We start from the raw sequence: 11575 nt of genomic DNA on the forward strand, positions 1-11575 counted from the left end.
CGTTCACTGAGTACGAAGAGCACTATCAGCTTCTTCAAATCTCCTAGGGACCACATAAGGCTAACTATTATTTCTATCATATTCGTAAAATGTTCGTTTCCAGATGCATCCAACACAATTGCGGCAACTTCAAGGCACACATAGGCACAAAAGGGGGGAATAATTGGTCCAAAGTAAATAGTAAGGTTGCCACTCATGTCTTGTACAAATCGATTATAAAGGCGGCAGTACACGTACCATAGTCTTCGACAACAGCGTTTATCTGAATTAATATCCGATTTCTGCGTAAGTGTAGTCAGCCGACTCAGTTGGTTCTGTTGAATCAACAGCAGACAGCTGCAAAATCCCAGAAGATACTCCATCGCTAAATCGATATAAAGATAGCAGCAGTTCACGAAATGAATGGCTATGAAATTGTTTTCCTTGTGGTACTTAGTAATGTAGTAGAAATGAAAAACTAGGTGTGAAATCGCACCATTCACAAACACGATCATTGCGAGAATTTGCACATTACGATATGACGTCGGGCGACCAGTAAATGTGTACAGTTCCTGTTCGTTCTCAGCCAGTATGTTGAGGAGCGTTGCCAAGCTCTTCCGCCTACAGTGCGTTTGCCACGTGAGAACTATGAATATTCCGATGAGCGTGAGTTCATACACGACGTATACAGACATCCACAAAATTTTGGATCCGATCTCATCCAATATCTCGTAGTTGTACATGCAGTCGTACAGGAGATATACACAAACAGCAAGTGTTAAAGGGAACCAGATGGCGTAATTTCTTCGTGCATGATTGCTTGCCCGGAAACTTGATACACAACGTACAATACCATGTTCTACGGATAGTAGTCCGATAGCACGCAAACTCCAGAAAAGTATTCGTATGCTTTGGAACATATTAGCCATATTGATTTAATATATACATGCAGATAGAACTAACTAAGGACGATTACAGCCCAACGGCTAACTTGAAGCTTAGTTCCGCGGAGAAACAAACTATAATGTATTGATGTATTGAATTATACTGTTGATTCCCTGGATTTCAGTTTATGTTCTTACTTTTTTAATTAATGCTGTCCATCATGTTAAGCGTTCTTAATCGATATTAGTCACGTCATATCAACGAATCACCAGCAATTAATCTTCATTACGAGTGATTATTAATGCGCGTATGATTCTTGTAACGTTTATCAACTTCTCCAATAGAAAACAATAATTGTAACAAATAGCTTACCTTTTGTTTCAGGATCTCACTTATAATCAGAAATACAACGAACTTTTTAATATCATTGACTAACCACAATATCCCGAACGCAAATAGCATACGATCATTTAGATTTACTAAGTCACTAGCCGGAAACAGTGAATCAAGTGTTTTCACCGCACACTGGAAAACTAGCAAGGGACAATAGAAAGTAACCAACAGACCTGAATAGGCACTCAACCTTGGCCGAACGACATTAACTATGCGTTCGTATAATATGCAAAACCGACCAAAGTGCTGATCCATATTCTGGAGACACTCTTTGTCGTGTTGCGGATGATCTGTAGCCGCTGTCAACTGTGCAACTCCGATCAGTATGATGAGGCCACACAAACCAAATGTCCAATCAAGCGCTATTCCAACGAACAGGTAAATACACACGCCGACGTAAAATTGCAGAAACCCCTCGTTCTGCTTGTATAGGATCATAAAAGCTAACGCCAAAAGAACGGTAAACACAGTGCTGTTCCAAAGTACAAACATTTCGAAGCTCTTCGGGTGTTTATACTCCAACACTTTACCAGATGCTTGTCGAAGGAGCAAGTCATTCTGGAGCAATGCATTCAAAGCGTCTGCCAAATGCTGCCGTCCCCGATAGATAGCCAACGGGAAGACTAAGCAAATGGCACAGAACGCCAGACAGTTAACGATGTAAATGGTAAAATCGAACATTAGCTGAGCCGGTCGATACAGTATGGATTCTATCGGACTACGGTAAATTACGTAACTTGCTCCCAACATTGCACTACTTAACAGAACTGCAAACTGTAATTTACTGTGACGATAAGATTCGTAGATCCCTTTTCTGCTATTATAGGTGATGGACAGAATACCGAGAAAGTGCATCAGCCGTAGAAGCCTCCGTAAGCACTCCATTGATGAAACGTTGTGGTAAATGCGTGACTGAACCACTATCGGCTGCCAGGGTAGTTAGTGTTGAGTATCTCTAGAGCCCTTAACTGATTGGTAACGAAAATCTTTCCGGATCGCTCTTTGACACGTGTGCAGTGACAGTATCACCACCGACCTAAGGAAAACAAATCGTGCATAATTTGTTAGCTGATAGTTGTTGTAATTTATCATTATCGGTGGTAGTGGTGACTCGAAAATAGAGTGCATGTTAATTGTAACGACTAGTTTGTGTTTTTGCCAGGTGAAAATATTTTTTATTACCGATAAAATACATATATTGAGAACGAAGACTTGCGTTGAATAATCGGAACCAACGCTGAGAGTTATTCTATATATCATTTTTCTCTTTGTAGACTAGCGAATTAGACTTCCTGGAATGGTCACCAATCAGCAACGATCTGTTTATGATCACCGATAATATGCCCACGGATACACTTTTCTCAACGCTAGGCCAGTATCCTTTTCCCGATTCCCGAGAGATAGGTTCGTATTCGTATAGGTCCTCCCAAGTAAGATTCAAGATTATTGGTTGCTTATTCCCGCAAAACATTTGTCCCACAGCAAGGGGTGCCGGACGGGCAGATTTTATTCAACCCAGCTTGGGCCCCCTGCAACCAAACCTGGACGATTTGATGGAACTGGATTTGGATTTTCTTAACTTCCCACGATTGGCACCCGTACCGGAAGAAGCAACGGACGATCTGTTGAAAGCGATTGATTACAACTATCCGCTTGGTAAGTAGTAGCACCGACCTGTTGTGGGTTTTTTCTGCTCAACTCGCTTCACTTTCATGTTATTGGCTGTGGTATTTTCAGGATCAAATCTGCTGACTAACACCGGTGCCACTATACAGGAGGTGACGGAGGAAAATTCCTCTGCTGTGAACGCACAAACCGTAGGACCACCGATACCATTGGGCGCAAGTACTTCTGTCGGTCTCGGTGGCAACCTTAACCAACAGCATCAGCAACAACCCTCGCAACAACCTGCCGCAATTCAATACTCGGCCAAAATATTTGCCCAAGCGTTACATACCTCGAGTAATACCAATTCGTCGAGTTCCGCGACCTCCTCAGTGGTAGGGTTTCCAACGGCTCAGCAGATTAGCAGCGCACTCGATAGCTACCTCTCGACGCTCGGGTCGTCCTCCTCGGGTGGGCAGCAAACGCTAGCTAACGCGCAGCACATAACGGCAGGATCGCTACCGGTGAGTAACTCCAGTGGCGGTGATCCACGTGACGAGATATCACGCGGCGGCAAGTCAAAATTTTCCCGCGCTTACGCAAAGCACAACTACGACTCCAAGTACCCACCAACTCCTCACCAAACGATGGCCTACAACATGGTATCTCAGCCGAATCTGGGACAACCAGGGTCAGGTACAAACAGTGGCGTTCATAATGCCGCGTATAACACCGCTGCTGGCTATCCATCATCCGGAGGGTCAATGTCACATATGACTACCGGCGTTAGCACTAGCGTGCAACAACCATCAGGCATGCATCTTCTCTACAACCATTCCGTGCTGCAGAATGCATCACCAGCAAATCCGGTGAACCTTTCCAGTGGCCCAAGTGGGTCAAGCCCAACCGCCAGCAGTGGTAGCAATGGAGGAGGTGGCAGCTGCAGTAGCATCAGCAGTAGCAACAGTAGCACTCAGCAGACAGCACTGTTGCAGGCAATGAACTCCAAATTGCTCACGCACAGCCAATCGCTTCCGGTGCCAGTTATGGCTCAAACGAAGGGTTCTCTTCCACAACCTCGGTCAACATCCATGCCGACGGCACCGAACTACAACCAGATGCTGGCATCATCACAGCACTCGCCACCGGGAAGTCTTCACGCATCGCAGTCCGGTAGCAGCTACAAGTCGTACCACGGCCATCAGCCCCAACCGTACAAAATTCCATCACAAACGGTCGGTGTTGCCGGTGGATCATATGGAAGCGGTGCAAGGGCAATGGCACGGCACTCTTCGCCACCCCACGGTACAGTGCTGCAACCGACCAGTGCACTGGGCAGTGGGCTCAGTGGTAGTGGTGCAACCGTTGGCATCTCACACTCGCTAGAACAATCACAACAGCAACTGCAAGACTTGCAGTTACAGCAACAGCAGCAGCTACAGCAAACCCAGCACCAACACTCGTTGGTTTCCCCATCCTCGGCCCCTGGTCAGCAGCAACAGCAACAGCATAGCAAGCGTCATCCGCCGCATCCGACCAAAGAGATGATTCGCTCCAACAGCCTCCCGATCAATGCTACCTTCCAATTGCCACCGAAGGAGATGGAGAACTTTGCAATGCCCCGGTATCAGTCCCAAAAACCTAATAGCTCCAAAATGCGCTCACGTAGCCATTCGATGATCATGAAGCAACAGGCAGGTGCGAACGTCACTGGAGGTTTAGGGATGGGTTCTGCTGGTGGTAACATTGCTGCATCTGCGGGTGGATCGAACTTATCGCATCATGTTGCGCAAACAACGCTTCACACCACTACCAGTGAACCGATGCTGAACGTTACCAATAGTGCGCTCCTCGCACAACTTCTAACTACTAACAGTAAGTATCGCCTTTACGGTTACTAATGTCATTCCTAGTATTTCACGATCCGTACACTATAAATAAAACTGCTTTTCTTAATTCTTTCAGACGCTAGTACCTTACTGAGTAAACAGTCTCACAGTACATCATCAAGTGCCATAAGTACATTAATACAATCCCAGCACCAACAGCAGCACCAATCGAACCACTTCCAGGCAGCGCCAATTGGAGGAAGTAGCCTATCGCCCTCGTCCTCGCACCATCAATTACAACAACTGCACCAACAGCTACAACCGACTCAAAACCCACAGCTTTCTCACCATGAGCAGCAGCAGCACCACCACCAACACCAACACTCTCAGTTATCCAGCAATTCTGGTCCAGGAACATCCGTAGGAGCAATGCGTCCCCAAAATCCGAACATTTCATCGGTACTGAGCTTTGCCTCTTCGGCCGGTATGTCGCTCTCGCAGCAGAGTCTTTCCCCGGAGTCAGCACACGATACGGACGGACCACTTTCTCCAACTGGTGTTGGTTGTAGTAATAGCGCTGCAGGCGGCCCTAGCACCTCCAGTTCCGGTGGAGTCGCCAGCAAATTCGCCCGGAACGATAACCAACGGCGCACGGGGCACATTCATGCGGAACAGAAACGACGCTACAATATTAAGAACGGGTTCGACACGTTACACTCGCTGATACCACAGCTGCAACAGAACCCGAACGCTAAGCTAAGCAAAGCGGCCATGTTACAGAAGGGGGCGGACTACATCAAGCAGCTCCGAACGGAACGAACTTCCGCGAATGATCAGATGGACGCACTACGCAAAGAGATCGAGCAGCTGAACAATTCGTTAAGGTAGAATAGGAAGAGAAAAAGAGTCTGGAAGGAAGCATGGGACACGCTTATCGATTGTACATTCATTTCCTCTCGTAAACAGTAATCTACAGACTGCACTGCCTGCTAGTGGGGCCCCGGTTTCACGGCAGCGCACTGGCCGCGTGAAGGAGCTTTATCAACAGTACGTTCGCCAGCGGACACTGGAAAACTGGAAGTTTTGGATTGTAAGTTTTGTAAAGGATGGAACATTCTTGTTCAGAGTATTTATTAACAGCTCGATTTCCTGCTGCCCTGTTTTCCATAGTTTGGTCTCATTTTTGAGCCCCTGATGAATTCTTATAACCAGACGGTGTCAGTTGCCAGCATGGATGAGATGTGTCGGACTAGCCAGCTGTGGGTTGATCAGCACTGTTCACTGGTCGAACTGAGGCCCGGTAAGTAGCGATGCCTTTTGTTGCGATGTTAATCAGCACATTTTAAATCTAATGTCCAACGTGTATGTTCCATTCACTAGCCGTTTCCAATAAACTGCGTCAACTTTCCACCACAACCGATGTCCTATCGGATCCTCCCAGTTCACTACAAGAAGAGGTAATTAAGGCGATCTCGACGAACAGTCTTGTGCCAGGCAGCAGTAGCTCCGCCAGTGGCCATTGCAGCCGCGGTAGTAGTACAGACACCAGTCCGCATCGTTCTTAGAATGTCACGAAAAAGGCATTTTCAATTTGAACCATCATTCGTTAAACGTTAGCTGGTCTGGAGGAGGAGCAGGAAACATGGTTTCTTGTTTGCGTAGTGCGTAGTGTATTGTTGCACACTCATCGCACGAGATTGTTGTTACATCATTAAATCTATGTTAAATGTTTAATGCTATAAGGAGAAAGAAGTGGATACATTTCGAAGGAACCCGAACAAAAAGTGCCTTCATGATGCAGTGGCGTGGTTACGCACAAAGTAAAGCAAAAATTCAGGAATTACCATACTATAATCTCATGAGCACAGAACAAGATGCTTTAATCATCCACACACTGCAGCGCACTAAACCTGCGATCCTCCCGCTCGACATGCCCCGATGCTCACGTGAGATCATGTACATTAAGCCGAATAATCGGACTATTCGTTCCAACGGGCCATTACGATATCCTCGTAGTTCGTTTGTTTTGTTTTGCTGAACATCGCGTTAATTTTTATCATCTTGGTTTTCATTACCTATTGTTTGTTTTTGCTTCTTGTACGTTATTTACGTTAAGCTATTTCTAGGTCCACCGATTCCTAGAGTATCGTTATTTTGTTCCTAGGACTCCGTTTAATTCTCCGTTGATTTACGCGTCTTACGTTTAGAGGGGAGGATAGAGAGGAGGTTTTTCTTAAGGTGCAGACGAAAAGTAGTTTGACTGTAGATAGTGTAAGCGTTATGAATAGCGAATTGTTAATTAAGAAATTATGTTAGACACTAACTCGCGGTTAAGCATAGTGGAGTTATGTGCATAACTGTTAGTATATTTTATCGTGTGGGTTTTAGAGAATGAAGGTTTGACCACCGGTGTTTGTGTGTTACAGTAATGTTAGGACGAATCTATATTGGGGATGAATGAAGAAGGGCAAAGCACCAGAGCAGTTAGTAAACAGTACAACTACAAGAAAATACGAAGTGAATTAAGAAACCAACTGAGGGAGGGGAAAGTGGATTGAAGAACGTTCAGAAACATAGAACCACTTCCCGAAAAGCACATTGTTTTTGGTTTCCCCCTTCAGATGTCCTATCCGAAACTATCCTGCTCGATTTCCAGCTGACGGAATTGAAGCAGAATTACCAAGTATGTTACAATCGTACAGCCTACCTGCATAAAACGGGAAAGAATTCGTTTCATTACTATATATGTTTGATCACTCATCTGTCTTCATGCCCTACCGTATAGCTTAAACTGTTGTCAATTTTGAACATTCCATATGCTGTTAAATTCGCATTCTGGAAATGGTTCTTCATCAACAGCTTGTCGATTAGCTTGCGCAAAGGACGATGATCTTGTTGAAGAGGCGAATGTTGTAGCACCAAACGGTGAATCAGCTGTGTCAAGGCACTCAGCTACAGCAATCAAGGAAAAAGCGGTTTGGTTGCGACATTTGCCGCATATCTAAGGACATGAACATGCCGAATTGCTTACCCTTTCCGTCATGAGTTCAGCCACCATGAGCAGTCCACCGACAGCGAAACTTTTCGCTAATACCATAGCGAAATGTGCCATGGCATACGGCCGATCATAACTTAGATCCAAATTACCGTTCATCAAGAAATCGAAATACAACACGGCGGTAATCGAAACGAACCACGAAACACTGGCGGAAATAAACAGAACTCCGTATATGCGATTGATGAGCGCAATACAGTGAAACAGATCGTCCCGAAGACGCAACAAACGACACAGCTCAGACAGATTGATGACAATGGTGGGTGTCACGGTATCATTTATCAGACTTTCCATCCGCTTAACATAATCAGCCACGGTCAGCAGCAAGAACGTTAAATGAGCGATATAGAAATCGACCAGCAACACCTCAAACCGTAGCTGAAATATCACCATCCAAGGCTCGCTATAGTTGATCACGAAGAAGTAAATGTTGAGTAGTGTGCAAAGGGCGGCGTATAAGTACAAGCCAATCATACGGAAGCAACGCGACCTGCTAGCACCACCATATCGTATATCGCAACTGTCCTCTACCCTTGTCATCACTACGCTCAATGTAAGAAAGCTGTTCACATTCAGTGCGTTTGCTAGTATGATCGAGACGATCATGGTAGCATCGCAAAGCGTTGCCAATATCCATACCAAATATGAGATAGATCGGAGAAATGGACCACTCGAAACAATCAGTTGAATGCGAAGAAAGGTTAGCAGCAACATTAACAAAATTACCGTTACGAGCCTTAGGCAGTACTTCAAGTAACAACCGACCGACCCACCATGAACACGTTGGGTCGGGCGAACTAGTGCAAAACTGGGATAAACTGCGAACCAGCTAAGGAAAGTAAGAATACCACGTTGTTCGTGAAAGAAGCCCATTCCGTGCACGCTAATGGCCGCAACGACAATGTGCACTCTGATCATGTCGTTGCACGCAGTAAATGGTAGAGCTTCGCAATTATTAATTAAACCATTTCACGTTATAGCCGTTGCCAGCGCAGACACCTGAAAAATGTTCTCCAGATCGTATCGTCACAAACCTTTTTGATTTATTAAATTTGTCCATAGTTGCTATTGACTACATTTCTCATTATCTAGGTCCATTCGGTTGAGTAGCTATCCTTACAAAACCACTTTACACACGAAGATTGATTGTAATCTATCGTAATATGAAGTTCAAACGACTCAAACTCTCTAGACGCGCTCTAGTGGTTGGGTTTTAGTAACAGTACTCTTTCACGATAAAGAAAAGAACGCAAATCGAATCAGTCAAACCCGGCCAATATGGCAATCCCATCCCATTGGCAAGTGCAGCCAATGAGTTCACTCGTGATTTCAAGAAAACTTCATCAACTTACGTGTATATAACAAAAGAGTCAACTCCTTTTTCTGGCAACTAATAGCTAGTGGATTGTTTTGCGATGAACAAGAAGGGTTTTTTTTTTGAAAAATTTTGATCCAAAATACTAAAACATTTTTTTACAAAAACCACAATAATTTTGGATGGAGATGCATGATGGGAACAAAGACACACAAGGACCGTGCCCTTTTCCCTCAAATCACATCATCGCATCACGTCGAGTCGTTCAAGACCTCCTTCGTGCTACCATGGAAACCATCGCTAGAAGATGAATTATTGCTTTTCTCCCATTTTTGGTTTTGGTTTCAAGTGTAGGCGACTACGTTGGCTGGATAGTGGCGGACGGTTGGACATCAGTACTGTCACCTAGTGGTTCTTCTTTCACTTTATCGGTTGATTCCTCGTCACCGCCGGAGGGAAATCGAAGATCGAATAGTTCATTTACACCATCATCCTCCCCAAGAGCCTGATGGTAATCACCGCATGGTTTCATATCGAGCAGAATGAAAGGCGTCGAGAAATCTCCGTGTTCCGCTTCTAGTTCCATAGTAGACCACTGTTTCGGTTGATAGCGGCTGTAGCCGGTGAGGTCCGTTCGGTCATCGAGTAGTAACCGTGCCAGTTCCATTCTTTGTCGTTCCCGTCTCAATTCCTGCACCACGTCGTCGCAGTCGTCTTCGCCATCGTTTCCATGCTCTTCCTGTCTTTCCCCTTCCTGAAACTCATCAGTTCCCGTTGCGCCGTTATGTCCTTCCATATCGTTCACGGGCGACTTCTGTCCGCTCTTCCTCCATAGTTGTTCTTCGTTCATATTGAGCCGCACATACGAGGAAGGATCACCGCGGAACATCGCTACTCGCCTACTAGGACGCGTGTAGCAGGTACCGGCAGGGGTCTGTAGCATAAGCATATCCAACGTTTGACCCCGTCGTTTTGCACGTACCTTCAGTACGCGCTGCATTCGACGATATAACATGGAAGGGAAGGGCCCGAACGTAGCCTGTTTCCGAGGTGATCGATAATCGCTGCACAAGATGAGCATGTGTTGACGTTCGTACGGTAGTATGCGCGTCAGATCATCACTCGTGACGTACAAGAATGAACGGCTCCGCTCTTCCTTCAGTACAAGATCGATGCTCTTCCGCATGCGCTGCAGTTTCGCATCGAACCATGCTTCGCGAAGTTCCAGCTTTCGGCGCTCCTTGATGTGCATGCCGATCTTGCGGGCCGTCCCGCGGCACGATTCGCTCGTCAGCTCTTCTCCGCTGGTCCAGAAACAACGGCGTAGGGAAGATAGAAAACAGAAAGGAAGGTAAGCAATTACTCATGGTGGATGGCTGGACCGAAGGTAAATTTGGCAAACTGCTTATTCGCCGCACAAGAGGAAACAGGAAAACCGCGGCTTGCTTCTCCTGCTTTCGACGTGCCGTTGATGGTTTGGCGGGAAACGCCTACTACTTACATCCATTTGACGTGGTTTTTGCCTATTTTTTCAATCAATCCTATACCCTCCAGCACGTTGGTGACATCGTACACCCGCCGCTTTTGATTCACTCGCAGGATCTTCGCCACCTGCGTGAGGATGGAAGGAAGTGGAACAGATAGAGAGATGCACGATTGTTAGAGTTCATTGTTCATTATCGGGGCAATCGCAATCTTAACAGTGCTACTGGAAACGAACCTCTCCCAGGAACAGCGATCCGTCCGGGGACTCGCGCAACATCTTAACCATACCGAGCGTGAGCAGAGTCAGCGATTTATCCACGCGCCTAGTACCATCATCATCTTCATCCTTTCTACACCTCCTTTGTATCACGGTTGAACTTAAATTCTGCACTACCTTCTTGGTGCCCACGGTGGGCTCGCTTTCCTGTGGCCCATTTTCCGTTTCCATCTCTCCCCCAGGCCGTTTTTGCTATCTATTCTTCTTCTTTTTCCTCAGGACAACTCATGCATCCATAAATCGTGGAGAAAGGCTCAGAAATTCTGCATTCCACTGTTTGTGGTGAAGTCCAGTTACTAGAAAATCGTTCCTAAAACACAATTTCCCGCCACACAAGCTGTTAATCACGACGCACAAATATGAAAACAGGTAGGCGCACCCCGCGGCAACCACCAGCTGGGGAAAACTTGTCGGGAAACTGGGTACAAAAGGACGGCAGCGGGTCTCTGCTCAATCCGGTCGCCCAACACCACACACTATTAATCCCCGGTGCCACACGATTGCGGGACGGAACGCACGGAGAACATAAATTAACGCAGAAATTCGCGAATCAATTAAACGGCACTTTGCAACTTTTGTGTTGTCCCGCCAAGAGAAAAACCGCCTTCAGAGCGAGCTGTCAAACCGCGATTCGAGCACAGTGACTACCACAGTCAGTGAATCGGGAAAATTTGGGATCTTTCGAGAAATTGGGAAAATTGTGCACGGTAAGAACCAATATTGAGCGTGTTTGGCCATCAGATTTAGGTTTA

General features: G+C 46.0%; 2 protein-coding genes across 5 annotated transcripts in view; one reads left to right on the plus strand and one right to left on the minus strand.

The window, feature by feature from the left end:
- Positions 1-7470, plus strand: part of LOC125948076 (ecdysone-induced protein 74EF) — a 29857-nt gene extending 22387 nt beyond the window's left edge. For all 4 annotated transcript variants that reach the window (XM_049673753.1, XM_049673754.1, XM_049673755.1 and 1 more), the window contains 7 exons: positions 2532-2661; positions 2740-2913; positions 2995-4737; positions 4828-5575; positions 5658-5781; positions 5862-5991; positions 6072-7470. In XM_049673753.1, the coding sequence (XP_049529710.1) occupies positions 2532-2661; positions 2740-2913; positions 2995-4737; positions 4828-5575; positions 5658-5781; positions 5862-5991; positions 6072-6256 (3234 nt within the window). In that variant the 3' untranslated portion in view covers positions 6257-7470. The remainder of the gene's footprint in view (positions 1-2531; positions 2662-2739; positions 2914-2994; positions 4738-4827; positions 5576-5657; positions 5782-5861; positions 5992-6071) is intronic.
- A 1149-nt stretch (positions 7471-8619) lies between these two features.
- Positions 8620-11418, minus strand: LOC125948086 (uncharacterized). The gene is made up of 3 exons (XM_049673773.1): positions 10782-11418; positions 10563-10672; positions 8620-10365 (listed from the first exon to the last, which is right to left on the minus strand). The coding sequence occupies exons 1-3, from the start codon at positions 10992-10994 to the stop codon at positions 9420-9422; spliced, it is 1269 nt and encodes a 422-aa protein (XP_049529730.1). The 5' UTR covers positions 10995-11418; the 3' UTR covers positions 8620-9419.
- Positions 11419-11575: the final 157 nt, after the last annotated feature.

This window comes from Anopheles darlingi, chromosome 2 (genome assembly GCF_943734745.1).
Source record: "Anopheles darlingi chromosome 2, idAnoDarlMG_H_01, whole genome shotgun sequence".
NCBI lineage: Eukaryota > Metazoa > Arthropoda > Insecta > Diptera > Culicidae > Anopheles > Anopheles darlingi.